General features: G+C 38.4%; 1 protein-coding gene and 1 non-coding gene across 4 annotated transcripts in view; both read left to right on the top strand.

Moving 5' to 3' along the window:
- AP1G1 (adaptor related protein complex 1 subunit gamma 1) overlaps positions 1–23,911 on the top strand; it is an 84,967-nt gene that overhangs the window by 56,365 nt on the left and 4,691 nt on the right. For all 3 annotated transcript variants that reach the window (XM_008139978.3, XM_054710306.1, XM_054710305.1), the window contains 12 exons: positions 1,619–1,674; positions 3,043–3,156; positions 5,936–6,076; positions 6,885–6,939; positions 10,081–10,203; positions 10,793–10,882; positions 11,507–11,634; positions 12,726–12,830; positions 13,498–13,639; positions 13,825–13,951; positions 21,555–21,662; positions 21,764–21,924. In XM_008139978.3, the coding sequence (XP_008138200.1) occupies positions 1,619–1,674; positions 3,043–3,156; positions 5,936–6,076; positions 6,885–6,939; positions 10,081–10,203; positions 10,793–10,882; positions 11,507–11,634; positions 12,726–12,830; positions 13,498–13,639; positions 13,825–13,951; positions 21,555–21,662; positions 21,764–21,924 (1,350 nt within the window). The remainder of the gene's footprint in view (positions 1–1,618; positions 1,675–3,042; positions 3,157–5,935; positions 6,077–6,884; positions 6,940–10,080; positions 10,204–10,792; positions 10,883–11,506; positions 11,635–12,725; positions 12,831–13,497; positions 13,640–13,824; positions 13,952–21,554; positions 21,663–21,763; positions 21,925–23,911) is intronic.
- LOC114231000 (small nucleolar RNA SNORD71) lies at positions 3,442–3,528 on the top strand. Its single transcript, XR_003616984.1, has one exon. It is a non-coding gene; the product is annotated as a small nucleolar RNA SNORD71 (small nucleolar RNA).

Raw genomic sequence — 23,911 nt, 5'->3', positions numbered from 1 at the left:
CTGTTACCATTTTATAATGTATTTTTTCAGAGATTTTTTATTTAAATGTGTTTGTATATGTGTATTTCTTCTCTTCCCCACTTTTTAAATCTTTTTACTTGAAATAATTTTAGTCTTAAAGAAACAGTTGAGTTTCTGTACACCCTTCACTTAGCTTTCTGTACTGTAACATTTTGCATAACTATATGTAGTTATCAAAACTAAGAAGTTAATATCGGTACCATGCCATTAACTAAATTATACACTTGATTTAGATTTCACCAATTTTCCTACTAATGTCCTTTTCCTGTTCCAGGAGCTAATCTATGATTCCACTTTGCATTTTATTGTCACATCTCCTTAGTCTCTACCAGTCTGTGATAGTTCCTCTATCTCTCTTTTTCTTTCATGACTTTGACACTTTGAAGAGCACTGATCAGTTACTTTTTATTTTAAAATATATTTTTATTGATTTCATAGAGGGAGAGAGAGATAGAAGCATCAGTGATAAGAGAGAATCTTTGATCGGCTGCCTCTTGCACACCCCTCACTGGGGATCGAGCCGGCAACCCAGGCATGTGCCCTGACTGGGAATCGAACCCTAACCTCCTAGGTCATAGGTCAATGCTCAACTACTGAGCTAAGCCAGCTGGGCTGATCAGTTACTTTTTAGAACGTCCCCCAATTTGGCTCTGTCTGATACTTTATCATAATTAGATTGAGGTTATGTTTTTTTGGTAAGACTATCATAGAAGTGATGTGCCTTTCTTAACATCATATCAGGAGGTACATGCTATATCTATTTGTCTTGGTACTGGTGATATTAACCTTGATGATTTGATTAAGGTGGTGTCTGCTGTGTCTCTCCACTGTAAAGTTATTTTTCCCTTTGTAATTAAAAATATTTTGTGGGAGATGCTTTAAGACTATGCAGATATCTTGTTCTCCTCAGACTTTTGCCCATCAATTTTATTCATTGGAAAATCTTGTCTGCAGCAGTTGTTAGGGTGGTGATCTAATGACACCTTTCTGTTTCCCTCATTTTGTCCTCATTAAATAATTGGAATTCTTCTGTAAGGAAGAGTTCTCCCTCATGATTTTATTCATTCTTTCAATCATTTATTAATGTAAGAATAACTCATCCATAGTCTTATAAGAAATAAACTTACTGACTACAATACAATATTTGTGTATAGTTTTTTTTAGATTACATTATCTAAATAACCAAAGTAATTTAGGTTAATTCTTTTCCTCTTCCCACCTTTCAAACAAAATGGTAACGTATCATGTATATCGTTCTGCACTTTTCTTTTTTCACTTAATGTTATGTTGAAGCTAGTCCATATTCATGTACAGAGCTCATCTTCATTAAAAAAAAAAAAAAAAAGCTAGAATATAGCATAAAATTTACCAGTTTAACAACAACAACAAAAATCTGTAGTTCAGTGGCATTAAGTACATTCACATTGTTGTGCAACAAACACCATCGTTGATTTTCAAAACTTTCTGGTCTTTCCAGGCCATAAAATACCAACTACCACCTATAAATAGTTTGCACTCAACAGAGGCCAGAAGTGATCCTTAAACAATAGAAATCTTTAATTTTTCTAGATTTTTAACTTATGCTATTTTTCTTTAGGTCCTAGCCATAAATATCCTGGGTCGTTTCTTATTGAACAATGACAAGAATATTAGGTAAAGCAATTGAAAAATGTCTTATATTTTGTTATTATAAAGTCTGTTTTCAAGAGTGACTTTGCTCAAGATCACACATATATTAAGTGACTTATCTAGAACTTCAGCTAAGGAAACTCAGGATTTCTATTTTAGTCTGGTCTTAAAACTATTGTTTTGTAAAGAATTTGAGGATTTGCCTTGTGGCTTAATTTTTACACCTCATTATACTATAAATCAGGAGTCATTAAACTTTTTCTGTGAAGGACCAGATGGTCAATCTTTCAGGCTCTGTGGGCCTTTGGTCTCTGTGGCAATTACCCAGCTGTGCCTGTTGGCATGAAAACAGTCATAGATCATATAAATGATGAATGTTGCTGTTCTGATAAAAATTGATTTACAAAACCAGACAGCAGAGGACTGGATATTTGCAGGTAGCCTGTAGTTTACTGACCCAATATAGAACGTGTTTGTCAATTCCATTTATTTGTGTGTGTGTGGTTTTTTTTTAAATTGTTGTGCCCGGCTGCAGGTTAGGTGTTTAACCTATGCCGCCATCTTGGTTTCTCCTGTGTGGTTTTTTTAAAAAAGATTTTTAGAGAAAAGGAGAGGGAGAGAGAGAAACATCAATGTGAGAGTGAAACATTGGTCAGCTGCCTCCTGCGTGCCCCCTCCTGGGGATGCAACCTGGGCATGTGCCCTGACTGGGAATTGAACCAGCAACCTTTTAGTACACAGGACGACACCCAACCAACTGAGCCACACTGGCCAGGGTGACTACTTAAAGTAGATGAATTTATTAGTACTATCTTTTCTTTATAGTTTACCCTGTTTGCCTTTTCCCCTCTTTTAATCAGGAGAAAAAATTTTTCTTACCTTGTTAAGTTTGAAAAAAAAAGGGGGGGGGGCGGAAATAATTATTGTGGTATCCTGAATTATCTCCTCCTTCCAAAAGAATTTTTAATACTTGGATGTTATACTCAAAATTTTGTATGAGTCTCAAAAGCATGGTAAATACAAATGGTTAAATTGAAATAATTTCCTTTTGCATTTTGGGGCTAAGGCCCAAAAAGGCATACTATCTGCTTATTTTATTGCACTTTTTGGAAGAACTTGAAATAATTGAGCCAGTCACTTTTAGAAGTTGCAATGGACTTGACCATGAATGCAAATACTCTAAATCAAAGGCTTCTTTTGATTGTCATTACCTTAATGTGTCTTCTATGCCTTTAAAATGTTACCATTATAGTTATTGTCTTTCTATTACATGTTTAAAATATGTGCTTTCCCTTAGTCTTTAGACATTTTTTGTCATTTATTTTAGGCAGAAAAAACACACCATGAATTTTACATTTTAATTCTGTTCTTCTGCAACTTCATTTCATCCAGATATGTAGCTCTGACATCTTTGTTGAAGACTGTGCAGACAGATCATAATGCAGTGCAGAGGCACAGAAGCACCATTGTGGACTGTCTGAAAGATTTGGATGTCTCAATAAAACGGTAACAGATTATTGATAGTTCTTTGCCTCCACCCCGCCTGGTAACTTGGTAATAGTTTTGGAAGTGAGAATGTTGACCTTTATGTATTGTCCTCATTTTCATAGATGAATTCTCTGCAGAGAAAATCCTTTTTTAGAAAGGATTGGCAGGGCGAAGGTTAGGTCAATGAAGGAGGCCAATAAGGAATACTTCAGTGCACAATGAAGTTGTCCTTGGTTCTTTGATAAATAAAACAGATAAAGAGATAAGCTTGGCAAAAGGTTACTTTATGGAAGTACTGTGCTTTGTGTGTTGGAGGATGAAAAATATAGAGTGATCCATCGGCTAAGTGTTTTATCACGATGCTGAAACTCAAATTGCTGACAGCACACTTTTTCTCACAGTACTTGTGCCCCAAGATACTTGAGGCAGCCGTGTTTTTTAGAACAGTGCATCTAGGAATGATGTTAGGAAGCACTTTTTAACATTTTTTTCTCCATGGAGTAGCTCTACTGGTTCTCCTCTTAGAAGGATTATAAATGTTTGTGAAACCTAACTATAGTTGGTCCAGTGAACTTTTAGTTGTGGTTGTATGTTCAAATCCAGAACAAATTAGAGTTGAAATGATCTCTGAAACTATTCACATAACAAACATTTATTGATATTAAGTTCCTTTTTTTTTTGCGGAGAACACGTACTAAATGCTTGGACAATCTAAAGATAAGATATTGACTCAGCAATAACAACTTTCACATAGTTCTTGCAAAGTAAAGGATCTATGAACACTCTCTTAGTTCTCTGAGCAAGCCAGTGAGACTAGGCAGTTACTTCTATTCTCAATTAACAGATTAGTGAAAATGGAATCAAATGACTTACTCTAAACTGTACCCCTTGTACAGGGGCAGACCTGGGAATAGAAATCAGGCCTTCTTACTCCTATTTTGTTTTGTTTTTCTCTAGCTTGTTACTGGGCTTTGCATTTCAAAAGTAAAATCTGTATCTCCTTGACTGCCAGAATGCCTTATTTTGAATCCTGCCTCTGCCCATAATAGATGTGGTCTAGTTACTTAACCTTTTAGTGCTTCAGTTGTCCCATATGTAAAATTTCCATACAAGAGAACTCATTTTCTAGGATTATACAGGATTAATTGGATTAATATAAATAAAGTACCTAAGCATTATATGAGAATTATCTGTTATTGTATTTCTATAAGGATTTATTTTTTTATTGCTTATAAATTAGCTAAGATGACACCTATCCGTGCACTGGGCCTCTAGTATTACATAATTACAGATTTCAGGTATATAATACAGTGTTATTAAATTAATATTTTTGAAAGTCAATCTATATACCATGTTTGATGTTATTGACCAAATATGAAAAGATGTTTATAGTAGCCTTATAACTTTTATATGTTAAACATTTTCATTTTGCCTTGGTTAGCAAATTTGATAGGCAGTTATAAAAACTTTTATTTGCCCTCATAGCACATGCCCTTTTTTCCTTTTCATGGCCCTCATTCTCTCTTTCAGTTTTTTTTCCAGCTTTATTGAGATATAATTGACATATAACCTTCTGCAAATTTAAGGTGTACAGTGCATTAATTTAACACAGTCATATATTGCAAAAACAGTTATCATAGCATTAGCTAACACCTGCATCATCCTATATAATAAAAGCCTAATATGCTAAGTGTCCGACCGTTTTATCAACCGTTCCATCAGTTGCTATGACGCTCACTGACCACCAGGGAGCAAATGCTCTGATCAGTAGGTTAGCTTGCTGCTGGGGTCCAGCCGATCGGGACTGGATGAGACGGGCTGGACACGCTCTGGAGCCCTCCCGTAGTCCCTCCCCAGCCCCAGTCGTGCACCAGTGGGGTCCCTTGGCCTGGCCTGCGCCTTCTCACAATCCAGGACCCCTGAGGGGATGTCGGAGAGCCGGTTTTGGCACGATTTCTGCAGGCCAGGCCGAGGGACGCCACCGGTGTACCTATCTGTGTACTGGGCCTCTAGTATTACATAATTACTGTATATTTTTTGTGTGGTAAGAACATTTAAGATCTATTCTCTTAGCAGATTTCAGGTATATAATACAGTGTTACTAACTTTAACCACTCTGCTGTACAGTTAGATCCCTAGAACTTAATCATCTTATAACTGGAAGTTGTACCCTCTGACCAACATCTTTTCTACTCCCCTCCCCCTCGGCCCTGGTTAACACTGTTCTGTTCTCTGTTTCTGTGTTTTTTGCTTCCACATTTAAGTGATATCCTGCAGTATTTATCTTTCTCGGTCTGACTTACTGCACTTAGTGTAATGCCCTCAAGGTTTGTGTTTATGATAATTTTCCACATACCTCAATGTAAACTGTGTTACATCATCTTTGGACAGAAGTGAGTGTAATAAAAGAGTATGATGACATTATATATTACATTTTTAAGGAATAAATGCAGAGAGATATCTTTGGGTAATAATTTTATTGACTCTTTTTGAGCCTTTTAAGTATTCTAAATTTCAGCTTTCTAGAATAGATTATTGAACCCAAAACTATATTTTTGGTCAGTCGTGTCTCTTAGTGTTGAAGAAAGTGTTGAACGAAGATTCAAAATAGAAAAACTAACTTTGATAACTTTTGTTATCTTGTGTGCAAAGATTGGGTCACAGGATCATGCAAGAACATGAACACATCCCCCAGTGCTTGGTGTTCAGAGAGAAAACCCCTGGGTCTTTGTTTCATTCCCACAGTAAATATAACTGGTTTCTTTCTTGTTTTGTTTTGTAATTTCTCCCCTGCAAGGCGTGCAATGGAATTGAGTTTTGCCCTGGTAAATGGGAATAATATCCGAGGCATGATGAAGGAATTACTTTATTTTCTGGATTCCTGTGAGCCCGAATTTAAAGCGGACTGTGCATCTGGAATCTTTCTTGCTGCAGAAAAGTAAGATTTAATTTTTACCTTTATTGATAAAAGATGCTTGGAATTTTAAAGAGCATTTTTAAAAGATGAGAAGAATGTTGTAAACATGTTTAAAACGTGTAACAGTTATTTTAACCTTTTGCACTCGGATGTCGAGTGTGACTCGACACGGTTAGCATTAGAATAAAGGAATCGAGAAAAAAGCAAGCGAGTTCACAGGGTTAAGCTCCCAATTAGAAATAGCTTTGAGGAGGCCATGATAGCCAGCATTTAAGTATACTAAGACCCCTCCCCCCTCCAAAAATCCCTCTTTTATCAAACCTGGGATTTATAATCCTCCTATAATCTGTTCTTTAACCTGTCATCCATGATGCCCTCTTTATGAGGATATAGATGTTTCAGCATCTGAATTGTGGTTGTGTGTAAAACTTTTAGGAAGAAGTACCTAAAGATTTTGGTAGTACAGTTATTTCTTAATCAGCACATTCCACTGTGAATTTAAAGGACCAAGTTCCTAGTCCTGGTGTTGTCTGGGTATGGGAACAGTCCCTTTTCTTCTTTCTTCTCTATCCTCTTCTGACCTGACTTTGTTTTCTCAGACAGTCTCTTTTCTTAGCTCAGCAACTCCTTTTGCAATACTACGTAGACCATCTGAATTAACAGTGCGCCATTTCATCACCCTGGGAAATGGGTATTGCTGCTAGATTTGAAGGTGAAATGTCCCCAAATATATAATCACTTATGATAATAGGCAGGATTTTTGAAAGTCACTGAGCACAGTATAATTTACAGGTTCCAATTTCTTCACCTGGTGCCATTATTTTTTTAGGTATGCACCTTCCAAACGGTGGCATATAGACACAATTATGCGTGTTCTGACAACGGTAAGTAACTTTTTTAAGTCAACATACACTAACTGCTGAATGTGCTGATTAAGGCAGAGAAAGCCTTATTCTCATGCAGCTTATGTTCTGTGGGGGAGATAGGAAATTCAGGGGAAATATGTACTATACTGTCAGGCAGGGGAAAAGGCTACAAGAAACACTAAAACAGCATGAGGGACTATGATGATGGCCGAGGAGGATGGAATATGGGGCAATGGGCCAAGTATTTTAGGTAGAGTAGTCAGGGCGGGTCACTCAGAGGAGCTAACCTTTGAGTAGAGAACTTAGTGAAATTAGCCAGGCAAAGATTTGGGAAAGGAGTATACTAATCTGAGAACAGCAGGGGTTGCAAAGACATTAGGTAGCAATAAGTTTGGCCTGCTTGGAGAGCAAGAAGGCAAGTGAAGGCAGAGATTGGTGGCATTGATGCAGGGCGAGATTATATGGAGCCTCACAGGAGTTTGGGTTTTATTGTGAATGTGTTAGGAAGCCATCGGAAGGTTTTGAATGACTACATTTGTTCTGGATTTAAGATTACAGTTTTATAAGGTATTTTTTCTTTGTTGTCCAAAATTTTGGAGATTTTTCTATTATTTGATTAATAGGGATTAGAGATGTCAGAGTAAAAATGAAAGTGTAGTGGCATATAAAGGAAATATAACTATCTGTGTGTAATTATGTTACCAGAAGTAGATACCATAAAGGTAAACATCCACACATTTGATTAGTTTAAGAAAAATGTTTATCAAAACATACTGGTGTTTTTAATAATTTTTTCGATGTTTTCTTTGACCCATGTGTTATTTAGTACCATGTTATTTAATCTCAAACTATTTGGGGATTTCTCAGCTATCTTTGTGTTACTGCTTTCTAGTTTAGTTTCGTATGAATTCTAAAAATTTAAGGTATTTTTTAGGGCTCAGAATGTGGTCTGTCTCGGCAAATGTTGCATGTGAGCTTGAGAAATTGTATTCTGCTGTTGTTGGATGAATCCTATCTAATAAAGAGGGAATATGCTAATTAACTGTCACACCCTCACAAAGATGGCAGTGCCCACAGCCAATAAGGAGGGGATATACTAATTGACTGTCACGCCCTCAAAGATGGCAGCACCCACAGCCACAAGATGGTGGCGCCCAGTCCCCTCAGCCCCGCTGGGGCGGCAGGCGCACGGCACAGCCAGGCCTGCTCCCAGGCGGGTCCAGCCACTCCATGCACCTGTTTCTGGAGTCCCCTGGTCCCCTCAGCCCCCCAGCTGCCCAGGGCTGGCCCAAGGCGCAGGCAAGACTCAGATGGCAGCTGCCCAGCCACCCAGGGCTGCCTGAGGCTCAGGTAACCAGGGCCGGCCGAGGCTTGCGCTGCCAGCAGTGGCAGCAGCAGAGGTGTGATAGGGCATTGCCTTCCTCTGATCGCCGGGTCGTCTCCCACCCCTGAGGGCTCCCGGACTGTGAGAGGGGGCAGGCCGGGCTGAGGGACCCCTTCCCCTCCAGTGCATGAATTTTCATGCACCAGGACTCTAGTTAGTCTATAAGTGCCAATTATATCCTGTTGATGCATCCTTTTATTTCAGACACTCTGTTTTCTCCCATAAGAATGTAAATATTTAAGTTACACTACAAATTTTCTGCTTTTTAGCTTCTCACCTTTTCTTTTTCACCATTTTCCCAAACTTCTCCTTCTGTTTTTGTATTTCTTAACAGAAGTGGGGTATCTCAATCACCTGAGAATTTTTTCCTCCTTTTCTTTTGTGCTTTCCAAAAACACATGGTTTGGTTTGGTCTCAGTGTTGTAAATCATAAGTAATGGGAGATTGACGAAGATGGGTTGATATTAGGCACAGTTTTATGTCTTGTGAGCCTGGCTTTCATAATGCCTGGACAAGGCTAAGATTTAGGTCCTCATAGGTTAAATAGCTTTATTTTGTTCCATGGATGCAAACAGTATCTCAGACTTCCAGAGCTACTATTAAAAACTCCAGAGGAGCCCTGTCTGGTTTGGCTCAGTGTATAGAGCATCGGCCTGCGGACTCAAGGGTCCCAGGTTCGATTCCGATCAAGGGCATGTACCTTGGTTGCGGGCAAATCCCCAGTAGGAGGTGTGCAGGAGGCAGCCGATCAATGATTCTCTCTCCTTGTTGATGTTTCTATCTCTCTCCCTCTTCCTCTCTGAAATCAATAAAAATATTAAAAAAAAACAACACTCCAGAGGACATTAAAAACTCCAAGTTATAAAAAAAAGGTGGATAATAAAGTACAGAATATTTCCTACTCCTGGGACTAATGGTTGGTTCTGTAATATTTATAAATTCTAGTCTTTAAAGAACAGTGCAAGGTTTTAAATAAACTCAAGTTTTATAAAAGTTACTTTTACTTAACATGCCCTATTTGAGCTGTTCATGTACACTTCTCTTGCCATCCTCCAAAATAACATGACTACTTTAGCTAGTCCATATAATTTTAACATTTTTCGGAGAGTTGTGGGATGGGAGAGTTTGTTGTAACTCAGTTCCCAGTGAATGTACTTCTTAAATTTTGAAATCTCAAATGGGGTGGGCAAATGTAGGTTTACAGTTGTGAGCACACAAAACAGAGAGTTTGTTCTTGTATTATTTATTAATTATTGTATTTATTTTTATTATTTGTCTTTTTATTTTGTATCCTTGCTTATGATTTCTCTTTTAGGTAATTATGGCTGATAATTTACCTACTTTTGCCCACCCCTGTACCTTATCTGCTCTGTATTTTTTTAAAAACTCTTCATGGATTTATTTTTTACTATATTTGATATAGGTTCAGAGGCTAAAGTACCAATATTAAAAAGGAACTGAATTATAACAGTGAAGGCTACTATGTAAAATTTACCTATTCTTTATGTAGCTAGTAACTTCTTGAAATTTTTAAGTCTTTATATTTTCCTTTTACTATGGACAAAGAGAAGATTTTATTTTTTTATAAAATTAAAAAACTTGGAATATTCATTTAAATAAGACTTTGAAATCTGAGCTGTTTATGAACCTGAGAATTGGAATCAACTTTATCTTTGAAGGGTTTTTTTAGTAGTCTCCTTTTAACAGCGATAATAATAGCTAACGTTTATCATCATTATGTGTTTCTAGGGGTAACTGTCTGCATTTCCTTTTAGGCAGGAAGCTATGTTCGTGATGATGCAGTCCCCAACTTGATCCAGTTAATAACCAACAGTGTGGAGATGCATGCCTATACTGTCCAGCGCTTATACAAAGCAATTCTTGGTGATTATTCTCAAGTAAGTACTTCATTTGCCTTTTTTTTTTTTTTCTGCTTTGGGAGGAAATTACACTTTATTTTCCTTGTATGTTCTTATTACTAACACTCTAGATCAGTGGTTCTCAACCTTTCTAATGCCGCGAGCCTTTAATACAGTTCCTCATGTTGTGGTGACCCCTAACCATAAAATTATTTTTGTGGCTACTTCATAACTGTAATTTTGCTACTGTTAATGAATCGTAATGTAAATATCTGTGTTTTCTGATGGTCTTAGGCGACCCTGCTAGCAGTTCTCAACCTGTGGGTCGCGACCCACAGATTGAGAACCACTGCTGTAGAGCTTAAGACCATCGGAAAACACAGATATTTACATCACGATTCATTAACAGTAGCAAAATTACAGTTATGAAGTAGCAACGAAAATAATTTTATGGTTGGGGGTCACCACAACATGAGGAACTGTATTAAAGGGTCGCGGCATTAGAAAGGTTGAGAACCACTGCTCTAGATGTACCTCTATTTTGACCTTTATGATTAGATGACCTATAATTTGCATTAATCTTTGTAAGGGTTAAAATCTTTGACAAACAGTAACTTTCTTTTGACAGCAACCTTTGGTACAAGTAGCTGCATGGTGTATAGGTGAATATGGAGATCTTCTCATATCTGGCCAATGTGAAGAGGAAGAGCCTATTCAGGTACCCCTTGTTCCTCTTGGTCATAGATGGGGAAAATAGTAGGTTTGGTCATAAGCAGGCAGTGTTTAGTGAGGAGTTGTGGTTGATTCCTTGAAAACCTTTTAAAGAAGTAATACTGGAATTATATTGGGAAACCTGTCAGTCTTTGAAATGGAACTTATTGAGCCATTTTGAGACTTTAAAAACCATCTTAGCATCCACTCTCCACTTTGTCAGGGGGAATTATATTGTTTCTCTTACTCTCTGGTTGATTTAAACAAGAAGAAATGAGACCTATAGCCATATTTCCATTTGCTCATTAAAGGACTGGCTTTTAGGAGAAGTTGTGGCAACAATACTTAAACTCTATGTAACTTTTTCCCTTCCTCTACTTCTGCCTCTTGCAGCTAAATATGCCTCTCAGCCCCCAATGGGCATTTTCCACTTTTTTTTTAAAACATAACTTCCACCTGCTTCTGGTTGATGGATCAGTTTGGACAATTATCCTGGCAAAGAACAGATTGTGTTAGAAGCTTTGGTAGTGATGGTAGGATTGTCTTTCTGGTGGCATCCTGTGACTTGATATCAAATTTTGATCATTATTTTTACATTTCATTGTACATTGTCTTTTTTTTCTCTCTTCAGGTAACAGAAGATGAAGTGTTGGATATTTTAGAAAGTGTCTTAATCTCTAATATGTCTGCCTCTGTGACACGAGGTTATGCCCTCACTGCCATTATGAAGCTTTCTACTCGATTCACCTGTACTGTAAAGTGAGTATGGAGAAAAAGTAGGGTGAACAGGTTGTTTTGTAACCTTTAAAACATTTTATTATGGAAAATTTCAAGCAAAGGCAAAAGTAGAGAGAATAATAAAATGATTTGCATATACCTATTGCACCACAATAACAATCATCATTTTGTGGTTAATCCTTATTTCATATATACTTTGCACACCCCATCATAGATTATTTTGAGCTTGTGATGTTTTTAAAATCAGATTTCTAATGCCCATTTTCATTTTTAACTGTGACTTGATATTAAATTGAGAAGTTATTTCCCCATATAAAGGTTCTATTTTATTGTAATATTTTGAGATGTCTGGATAGGAAGAAAATCATGAGGGTTGTGGTGTTTAAGTCTTTAAATTCTGCTGTTTACTATTTTGTTTTGTTTTTTAGTTTTTAAAAAAGTATTTTTATTGATTTCAGAGAGGAAGGGAGAGGAAGAGAGATGATGGTGTTGAGGTATAAATGTATATGGTTTTTTGTTTTTTTTTTAAGAGTAGCACTGTTTTTAATGAGTTTTAGCCCAGAATACAAAACAAGGTGCTAGCTGTGGCCTCAGTGTTAGTACAGCTGTAAACAAAGGCTTTCCTTCCCCTTTAAAGGCAAGTTACAAAAGGGTATCAGACAGATGGGATGAGACATTCCAGGCTATTTCTGAAAAACTATAACCTCTTCACCCCACCCCCACCCGAAAGGAATTCAAATTCCGGGCCTTTGTTGATCCAAGAGATTGTGTGAGAGAATTTCTCTTTTGAGACTTTTTGGGTGTAGGGGTCACTTTTCTTGGTTTTGTTGTTGATTCTGTTGAAAGTCCGGTCACTGGATAAGTAAGGAAGCCAGTGTGGTTCTTTATGAGTTCTTCTGAGTAACTGATTGTGACGGTTTTCACTTCAGTATATGTTGTGTATATGTTGGATGAATGAAGATGAAGGAAAGATGTTTTGTTTTTGAAAGATTGTATAAATTAAGAAAAGGTATTTCAAAATTTTAACCAGAAAACTCTGGTTTAAACATTATTCTGTCTGCTTGTTTATGAACTTTCTTTTGGAAAAATTCATTTGTCATTTTATCCCAAAGCCGAATAAAGAAAGTGGTTTCCATCTATGGAAGCAGCATTGATGTGGAACTCCAGCAGAGGGCAGTAGAATATAATGCACTTTTTAAGAAATACGACCATATGAGGTAAGTAAAAGAAACTAAGCAATGCATGTGCCTCTTAGCATTCCAAACTGATTGTCATAATCCATAAAGGAGACTCATCCCTCATGTCTTATTAACTGGACTTCATTACCCTGTTCAGTTCTAATTGTTTGACTGCTTCTCTTTTATTCATTTCCTATTCTGCCTAATCTCTAAAGAAAGAAGTTAATTGGCCTTGCATTCCTTTTCTCCCCTTTTTTTGATACAGAAAGTTAGCTTCATTTTCCATTTTATTTGGTTTAAGAAGTAAGAGCTGTATTTTTCTCTAGAGAATCTCATCAGATATTACTATGAACATTTTGATGTCATCTCCCACCCGCCCCCTTCTGTTATACAGTATTTTTATTGGAACCTGTTAATATCTACTGATTTACCTTGCTTTCATTCTAACTTCTTTAACTACTGAGAAATCTCAATTTCCTGGGATTTAGGTAGACAGTTTCTTCATTCAAGGTTTCTTGCCTGCCCTCAATCCAGCTAGGAATTTAGGTCATGTATCCTTATAATCCACCTTCTATTTTAATGTATGTGTTGGGTGGGTAGGGGAGATGGCTTTTCATGTTTGGCCCCAATATTGTTACAGTGATTGTTTTGGGTAGGGAATCTAGATTAATTGCCTGGAATTTAACCACTTCAGATATTTTTTCAGGTCTGCCTTGCTTGAGAGAATGCCTGTCATGGAAAAAGTGACCACAAACGGTCCTACGGAGATTGTGCAGACAAATGGAGAGACAGAACCAGCTCCGCTAGAGACCAAACCACCACCCTCTGGGCCACAGCCTAGCAGCCAGGTAGCTTTTCACTGACTTTTCTGGGGACACTGATGATCAATAGTTCCTTGTAATCTCTTAACTGATTCCCTTCAGTGTTCCTGGATTGACTGATGATTCTCTTATTTTTAAGTGTTGAAAGAGCTTTACATTAGAAGTAGACTAGGCAAATGATTAATAAATTGAGATATTATTTTTTTGTTTAGGCCAATGATTTATTGGATTTGTTGGGAGGAAATGACATAACACCTGTTATTCCAACTGTACCTACAAACAAACCAGCTTCTGCTGGTGGAGAGCTTCTTGATTTGCTGGGAGACATCAACCTTACAGGTGAGGCCTGAGTGGAATTATTTAATGCTGAGATAGGGATAAGGGTTTGGGGGAAAACTACGCTGAACATGGACTTTCTAGCACATCAGTCAGTTGAAGATGGGCGAAGCTAAGTCAGAAGCAAGATTAGAATCTTCACAATATCTGGGATATAAGGTGCCATGCTATTCTCTAGAGACTACGGATTCCTTAAAGTCCATTTTAAAAAAAATTTTAATAAATCTTTATTGTTCAGATTATTACAATTGTTCCTCTTTTTTTTCCCGCCATAGCTCCCCTCCACCTGGTTCCCACTCCACCCTCTGCCCTAACCTCCCCCCCATTTTCCTCATCCATAGGTGTACGATTTTTGTCCAGTCTCTTCCCGCACCCCCCACACCCCTTCCCCCCTGAGAATTGTCAGTCCACTCCCCTTTTATGCCCCTGATTCTATTATATTCACCAATTTATTCTGTTCCTCAGATTTTTAATTCACTTGATTTTTAGATTCACTTGTTGATAGATATGTATTTGTTGTTCATAATTTTTATCTTTACCTTTTTCTTCTTCCTCTTTTTAAAGAATACCTTTCAGCATTTCATATAATACTGTTTTGGTGGTGATGAACTCCTTTAGCTTTTTCTTATCTGTGAAGCTCTTTATCTGACCTTTAATTCTGAATGATAGCTTTGCTGGGTAGAGTAATCTTGGTTGTAGGTTCTTGCTATTCATCACTTTGAATATTTCTTGCCACTCCTGTCTGGCCTGCATAGTTTCTGTTGAGAAATCAGCTGACAATCGTATGGGTGCTCCCTTATAGGTAACTAACTGTTTTTCTCTTTGTCTTTTGCTCTTGGCATTTTAATTATGATGTGTCTTGGTGTGGTCCTCTTTGGATTCCTTTTGTTTGGGGTTCTCTGCGCTTCCTGGACTTGTAAGTCTATTTCGTTCACCAGGTGGGGGAAGTTTTCAGTCATTATTTCTTCAAATAGGTTTTCAGTATCTTGCTCTCTCTCTTCTTCTGGCACCCCCATAATTCTGATGTTGGTACGCTTGTTGTGCAAGAGGCTCCTTACACTATCTTCAAATTTTTTGATTCTTTTTTCTTTTGCTTTTTCGGTTGAGTGTTTTTTTCTTTTTTGTATTTCAAATCTTTGACTTGATTCTTGCGATCCTCTAGTCTGCTGTTAGGTCTCTGTATAATATTTTTTTATTTCAGTCAGTTTATGTTTAATTTCTAGTTGGTCCTTTTTCATATCCTCGAGGGTCTCGCTAAATTTATCAGCCTTTTCTATGAAATTCTTGAAAAACCTTATAACCGTGGTTTTGAACTCTATATCCAGTCATTTGCTTTCCTCCATTTCTTTCATCTGTTTCGTTGTCTCCACATTTTTGCTGCTTCCCTGAGTTGATAGAGTGGCTTTGTGTGGTAGGTGTCCTATAAGGCCCAGTGGCTCAGCCTCCCCAGTTACCTGAGGTGGACACTCTTGGTGCACCGCTTTGTGGGCTGTGTGCAGAGCCTTGTGTAGTTAAGCTTTCATTGTTGTTGGTAGCACTGAGAGGAATTGACCTCTAGGCCAACTGGCTGTGAGGATCAGCTGTGTCTACGCTGGGAGAACTTCTGTGCTGGAGACACCCTTATGAGACAAGACTTGCAAAATTGCAAAAGCCTCTGTGCTCAGCTTGGATGGGGTGGAGTCTCAGGGCAGAGCAGACAGCCTTGGCTTTCCGTCAGCCCTGCCCTATGAGGCCCCTGGGTCTCAGTGTCCCTCGGTAATCGCTGCAGGCCCCTCTGAGAGAAAGCCGCCCTTGAGTTTTGCCCGTTGCCAGACAGTCCAGTTTATCCCCAAATGGGTCTGGATTCCCAGATTCTCACCCGGAACTGGAGTTCAGCGCAGTCGGGAGCTTCTGTCTTCCTCCCGCTTGGGAAAGCCAGTGGCGCATTCAACAGTCAGTCCTCTTCGCTGCCTCCATACTTCAGCCTTTTGCAGCTCCTCTGAGTCTCCGTGTGCTTTTCTCTTTCCTTCTAGTTGTAGAATTTTCACTCAGCCAGCTTTCCTGTGGTTCTGGATGATGTTCGTTTTGTCTTTTAGTTGTAGTTTTGAAATTGTTGTGCGAGGCAGCAGTTTAGGTGTTTACCTATGCCGCCATCTTGGTTTCTCCCCATTTTTATTTTTTAATTTGGGGAGAATTACTTGTATTTTAAAACTTTCGGGCTGGAAAAAAAAATCCCAAGTCACCTTTGCTTTTAATTAGTGTCCAAAGACATCACTTTCTCTAGGTTTCTTTCTATTCATGGTTAGTTTTTTAAGAGCTCCCTTCTTCCCTATTATTAAAGCAACTAGAGGCCTGGTGCACGAAATTTGTGCACGGGTGGGGTCCCCCTGCCTGACTAGCGATTGGGGCTGATCCATCTCACCCAGTCCCATTCGGGGCTGGTGGCCAGGGAGGGACCGCGGGAAGGCTCTAGGGTGTGTCCAGCTCCATCTCGCCCAGTCCCGATTGACCGGACCCCAGCAGCAAGCTAACCTACCAGTTGGAGCATCTGCCCCCTGCTGGTCAGTGCACATCATAGCGACCGGTCAGTCGACTGGTCGGTTGGACACTTAACATATTAGGCTTTTAGATACATAGATTGTAACTCATGGCATGGAATGCTCGGCACGCACTTTCCCTCCAGCCCCTGGTCTTAGAGACCTCATGTCCTTCCAAGGCTCTGTTCACCCTCTTTAGCTACCACACGAAGTACATTGCATCATGTGCATGGAAACCCTTTGCAGGCTCCATGGGTATGTCTTTACTTCCCTTTAGGTCCAATTGCCCCAACATAAGGAGAGATACTCTCATTATCAGGTAACACCATCGTGGTAAGAACCCTGCTCAGCCTACTGCAGTGGTTTTAAATAGGCCATGGGTCGCCCTAGATCGTTTGGCTCAGTGGATAGAGCCACAACCTGCGGACTGAAGGATCCTGGCTTCGATTCCAGTTACAGGCACATTCCTAGGTTTCGGGCTCAATCCCCAGTAGGGAGGCAGCAGATCGATTCTCATCATTGATGTTTCTATCTCTCTCTCCCTCTGCCTTCCTGTCTGAAATCAATAAAAATATATTAACAAAAGTAAAAGTAAATAGGCCATGAATCAAGCGTCACTGCTCTCCATCCATCCAGTCCCCTCACACCCTCTTTTGTCTTCACTCCCCACACTTCCCACACACGCTCTGCTGGGGTCTGTAAAATGGGGTCAGGATTTCTACTTCAACCAAGGACGATGCTTCTGCATGGCCCTCCTTCCCAGCCCATCTCTGTCCCCAGTCCTGTGGGGTCTCTCCCTCCCTCCCCTCCCATCTACCTTGGTGGGCCCTGCTCTGCCCCCTCCTCCTGAAACCTCCTGTCTGCAGCCTCCTAGTGCGCGTCATTGGTTGAGAGGTTGAACTCTCATTGGAACTCCGGTTGAGGGGATAATTTGCATATTAGGCTTTTATTATATAGGATGGAAAGAGGAAATCATTAATAATTATGTTATTCAGCCCTAACCAGTTTGGCTCAGTGGATAGAGCATCGGCCTGCAGACTGAAGGGTCCCAGGTTCCCTTTCGGTTAAGGGCATGTACCTTGGTTGTGGGCACATCCCCAGTAGGGAGTGTGCAGGAGGCAGCTGAATTGATGTTTCTCTCTCATCGATGTTTCTAACTCTATCCATCTCCCTCTCCCTTCCTCTCTGTAAAAAATCAATAACACATATATTTAAAAAATAATTATATTATTCAAATACAACTTTCATTTGGGAATTTTTTTTCTTATTTTTGTTTTAGTAGTAGACATTTGTAGTTGATGTGTTCAGTGATGTTATGAATCCCTAATTCTAAGAGTATCACTGTAGTATTTAGTTTTTGGCTTACATGACTTCTTTAAAAGTATAATGGAGAGTTATACTTTAACCTTAAGTAGAAACTGGCCATAGAATAAGGATGTTGGATGATCATGTAGACTGCCTATTACAGGCTAAATTATTTTTTTCTAACACAGCAGCCTCCTGGAGCTTATATATGTGTCTTAACAAAATTTTATTTTATCATTTTTTAAATGTTTTTATTGATTTTTTAGAGAGAGAGGAAGGGAGTGGGATAGAGAGCAGGCCCCCTACAGGGAATGGAGCCTGAAACCTGGGCATGTGCCCTTACCAGGAATCGAACCCATTACCTCTACATTCATTGGTTGACATTCAACCACTGAGCCACAATGTCTGGGCTCTTAACAAAATTTTAAACTGTTATTTCTTATGTACTTTTGAGATCCTCAAATACCAAATCTATACTGGAATATGGAAAAGTAAAAACAGTCCCATAGTTTAAACATAGTGTGTAGGTGATATGGTTTATTTGTTAACATATTAGCATTGCCAGAATAGTACGTAGTCTTTACAATTACAATTTTAAATAGTTGTCTAATATTTCATCAAGAACTTTGTACCATTATTTATTCAATTCCTTACTATTGTTTGTTTCCATATTTTTCTTATAACTAATGCTTCAATAACATATAAACTTGTCCTTATTTTGGATTACTTTCTTTGACTAAGTTACTTAGTCTTTCTGAATCTGTTTAAAATAAAGATGACAGCCCTAACTGGTTTGGCTCAGTGGATAGAGCGTCGGCCTGCAGACTGAAGGGTCCCAGGTTCGATTCCAGTCAAGGGCATGTGCCTTGGTTGCAGCCACATCCCCACCGGGAGGTGTGCAGGAGGCAGCTGATCGATGTTTCTCTCTCATCGATGTTTCTAACTCTCTATCCCTCTCCCTTCCTCTCTGTGAAAAATCAATAAATATGTTTAAAAAAATCTCTTTAAAATAAAAATGACAAATACTTAACCTCAGAGAGTATTTATGAGGAATGGTGACTTATTCAGTGCATGTATGACTCATAGTAGGCACATGATAAATGTTATTTACCTTAACCTCCATGTATATTGCCACCAGTTTCACTATGCAATCATAAGTATTGTGTACTATCATTTTTTAACGAGCCCTAGCAGATTAAAGATTGGTCCTATTATTTTGTTAATTTCAAGTTTTTCAATCACAGGGAATGTTTCATATATATCAACATTTTTGCATTATACATGAATTTTATTTTTCCACATTTCTTTTGAGTCCTTAACTCTTTTATCATGGAGTCTTAATATTTTGTTTGGTTTTTGTTCTTACTTTGTTGTTTTCCCAGTGTTATATGAAAAAGCAAAACGATAACGTGTCAAAAAGCCTAGATTTTCCTTTACTAATTCATAATGTGTTTTAAACACATTTTCCCATTTTTGAGTTATAGATTCTTTAAGACATCATTACTTATATCCTAATGCACAGTAATATAAATCAGTGGAAATCTGTAAATAAATTTAGTGTGTGCTCTTAGAGGAATTGGTACAGTAAGTTTCTGTGGTTTCCCTAATAGGTAGTACAAAAGCTACTACCTATTGTACCTTTGGAGGAGAAAAAAGCTAAAATTTAAGGGACTTAGGGACCCATATGTTATCTATATATTTTGGTAGCCTCTAATTTTCCATGGGAACACATTTCTAAAATTGTTTTGGAAATGGTAATTGTGGGAAAATTAGTAGATTAGATTTATATAAACTCTGAGAACTATATGAATATTTCTTTGTATACTTCATAGGCAGTCTGCTTGACTGCATGTTCTGCAGTGTCATATCTGTTTTTAACTTCTTGTGCTTTGCTTAGTCATCTGTTTTTCTACCTTCCTTGCTAATTTTTAGCATGCTTGTTGTTTTTTCCTTAGTATAGTTAGGTATTTTTTAAAAGGATATTTCACTCTTCCTGTATTTTTTAATTTTGTTATTGGTATATTTTCAGTTAATTTTATAAGTAATTTGAAATCTGTTTAAATATAAAATGCATTCTCTTTATTTTGCAGAATTTTCTTATACCTCTTCTTAGAATTCTGATTTCTCTCAGTTCATGGCCATATTCTATCATTTGCCCTCAGTTGTATGATCCTCCTTGTTCTTTGGGGAAGGATCAAATAAAAATGGTAATCTGGTAATCCCACCCCCCTCCTTCATACTACCCTTCCCAGGGTGTGTTTGTGTTAAATTTTTATTACGCAATATTTAACATCTATAAAATTCAATAAATGCCTTGATCTGTTTAGCTTGTAAAATAAAATATTGTTATGAAAGTTGACATTCCCTTTGTACCTCCCCTTCAATTCCTTCCCTCTGGGTCCCAGAGGTCACTACTGTCTATCCTGAAGCAGCGTTTAGCTTTGGTGTTTACCATTTCTGTATATTTCTTTATAATAGTGTGTAATATTGTTTTGCCAAATTTTACCTTTATAGAAATGATATCCAACTGAATGTTCTTTTGCACCTTGCTTTTTTGCTGAACATTGTATTTGTGAGAATAATCTATGAATAATTCATGTTAAATGTACAATTGACCCTTGAACAACATGGGTTTGAACTGCATTGGCCCACTTATAAGTGGATTCTTTTCAATTGACCCGTGCAGTTGATCCTCACAGTTCAAACTCGAGTTGTCCAAAGGTCAACTGCTTCGTTGGGAATCCTCATGTGTGGAGATCTGCACGGAATGATAGTGTTCCTAACCTCCACTTATTCAAGGGTCAACTGCACTTCTAGCACATTAACAGTTTTACTATTGTGTATGTGTATGTTTACTTTTATCAGTGTACCACAATTTACTTGCTCATTATCTTGATGATGGACATTTGGTTGTATCCAGTATTTCACTGTTAGAAACTATCTTGCTATGCACACTTTTATACAAGTTTCCCTGTGTACATATGTAAGAATTTGTGAAAAAGGCACTGGTTCTCAGTGGGGAGATTTTGCCCACCAGGGCTTAGTGGATATTTTCAGTTGCACACTGGAGGATGTTACTGTCATTTAATGAGTAGAAGCCAGGGGTGCTGATAAACACACTGCAATGCACAAGGCAGCCTCCCACAACAAAGAATCATCTAGCTTAAAATGTTATGAGTTTTGAGGTTGAGGAACTTTAGGTATATACTCATGCTCAGCTCTATTGTTGCTAAATTGTCTCTAGTTTGGTTGTGCCAATGTATATCCCTATGACAGGTTAGAAGTCCCCATTGCTACACGTTCTCAATAGTATTTGGTATTATCACATTGAAATTTTCACCACTGTACTGGATGTGAAGTAGTATCTCAATGTGGCTTTAAATTCCATTTCCTAATTACTGAGCATCTTTTTTCATAAGATATCCTTTTCATAAGATGTTCCTATCCCTTATCACTTTTAAATTGGGTTATTTTTTTCTTATTGACTTGTAGGAAGATATTTATAGTTCTAGATACTCATCCATTTGTTTCTTGTAGCAGCATTTTCTCCTGCCTGTGGTCTCTCTCTCTCTCTCTTTTTTTTTATAGTATTTTCTAATGAACAGACATTACTCATTTTAAAGTGTTTGAATTTTAAGTTCTTTCCCTTTATGGTTTATGCATTATGCATCTTATTTAAGGAATCTTTCTCTTAACCTGAGGTCATAATATTTTTCTCCTATATTTTCTTGATGAGTTTTGTCATGCTGGGTAATAGTGACTTAACGTTGGACTGTTTCCTGTAGGTGCTCCAACTGCTGCTCCTGCCCCTGCCTCAGCCCCACAGATATCCCAGCCCCCTTTCTTGTTGGATGGGCTTTCATCACAACCTCTCTTCAATGACATCACTACAGGTACAATTACTGATGTTATTAAAGTTATTGAAGAAAGCAAATAATAATTTTATAAGTATTAGGCTGACTACAATTAGGCTAAGCTTCCTGTACTTTCCCAGGCATCCCCTCCATCACAGCATACAGTAAGAATGGCTTGAAGATAGAATTCACCTTTGAACGGTCAAACACCAACCCCAGTGTCACGGTGATAACGATACAGGCCTCTAACAGCACAGAGCTGGACATGACGGACTTTGTTTTCCAGGCTGCAGTACCAAAGGTACTACAATGTCTTCTTTGCCTTTTTCTTTTGAATAAAGATTGGCTTAATTTTTTAAAAACTCACTTGGGCCCTAACCGGTTTGGCTCAGTAGATAGAGTGTCTGCCTGTGGACTGAAGGGTCCTGGGTTCGATTCTAGTCAAGGGCATGTACTTTGGTTTCGGGCTCTATCCCCAGTAGGGGGCATGCATGAGGCAGCTGATTGATGTTTTTGTCTCATCGATGTTTCTAACTCTCTATCCTTCTTCCTTCCTCTCTGTAAAAATTAAAAAAATGTAAATAAATAAATAAATAAATAAATAAATAAATAAATAAATAAAACCTCACTTGGTAAGAGATATATTTTAATGTTTACAGATTAAACTACATAGGCAGATTTAGCACAAACTAACAATAATGTAACTATTATGGTTCATTCAAGCATGGCATTTTAATACTTTTTACTTGGTCATAAATATTCTTAAGTTAGTATTATAGGATAAAAAAAAAGACATTCTAATGGAAGTGAGATCAGAGTTCTGTAAAGTGGTCTATTAATGTTTGGTAATACAGTGGTAAAGGCCTAAAAAACACAAATTATAACACAGAATTAAAGTTAATTAAGATGAGAGATTTTATCTATTTGTTATTCTCTTGTAGAGAATTAAAAGTTCTCATATCGATATAGAAGAGAGAAAAACATTCCTCCTTCATTAATGTTTAGTTTACTATTGATATCGTGACTGCTTGTTTTGTAAGTTGAAGTTTTGTTTAAACCAAATCTAGGTTTAAGGAGTGTTTATGTTCATGTTTGAATAGTAAAGTTTTTTTCCCTAAAAAAAATTCTTTTTTCAATGATAGTTAACATTTGACATTATATTAATTTCGGGTGTACTGCATATGGTTAGACATACAATTTACAAAGTGATTTCCCACGTAAGTTTGGCATCATACATATTTATTACAATACTAGAGGCCAGGTGCACGAAATTCGTGCACGGGGGGGGGGGGGGGCCAGGCCTGCACCCTCTCCAATCTGGGACCCCTCGAGTGATGTATGACTGCCTGTTTAGGCCTGGATCGGGCCGGCTGGTTTGCTCTGAAGGATGTCCCGGATCAGGGTGGGGGTTCCCTTGGGGCATGGGGGGGCCTGGGCGAGGAGCCTGTGGTGGTTTGCAGGCCAGCCACGCCCCCTGGCGACCCAAGCAGAGGCCCTGGTATCTGGGATTTATTTATCTTCTACAATTGAAACTTTGTAGCCTGGAATGGAGCCAAGCCTTCTGCTTGCTCCTTGGCGGCAGCCATTTCTGTTGGGATTTATGTATCTTCTATAATTGAAACTTTGTAGCCTTAAGCAGAGGCCCGGGTCAGCCAGGGTGTGCAGAAAGCTTGGCTTCCTCCATCACCGGGGGCAACCCTAGCCTCCTGCTCTTTCCAGCTCTGTGGCTGCTGCCATTTTGTTTGGATTTATGTATCTTCTGTCTTTGAAACTTTGTAGCCTTGAGTGGAGGCCTAGGCCGGCAAGGGCAGGCGGAAAGCTTGGCTTCCTCCATTGCCGGGGAAACCCAAGCCTCCCTCCTGCTCTCTGTGGCCGTAGCCATCTTGGTTGGGTTTATTTGCATATTCGCTCCTGATTGGCTGATGGGGCGTGGCTGGTGGGTGTGGCTTGTGGGTGTAGTGGAGTGATGGTTAATTTGCGTATTACTCTTTTATTAGATAGGATTATTGACTATCCCCATGACTACTTTGTAACTGCCAATTTGTACTTAGAAAAGTTTGAATGAAGAAGAGTTTAGAATGAGGATTGGGCAGAAATTTTCTGTAGTAGACAAAGATAGTATTTTAGACTCTATGGTCCCTGTTGCATCTACTCAGTTCTGCTGTTACAGTGCAAAAACAGCCACAGACAGTAAGTGAAGGAGTGTAGCTCTGTTCCAATAAAACATTATTTACAGAAACAGGTGTCATTTCATTCTTGGCCATGGGCCATAGTTTGCCAACTGCTGG

This window comes from Eptesicus fuscus, chromosome 21, assembly GCF_027574615.1.
Source record: "Eptesicus fuscus isolate TK198812 chromosome 21, DD_ASM_mEF_20220401, whole genome shotgun sequence".
In the NCBI taxonomy this organism is placed as follows: Eukaryota; Metazoa; Chordata; class Mammalia; order Chiroptera; family Vespertilionidae; genus Eptesicus; species Eptesicus fuscus.
The sequence above is the reverse complement of the archived record's forward strand: the minus strand, read 5'-3'. Positions and strand labels throughout refer to the sequence as shown.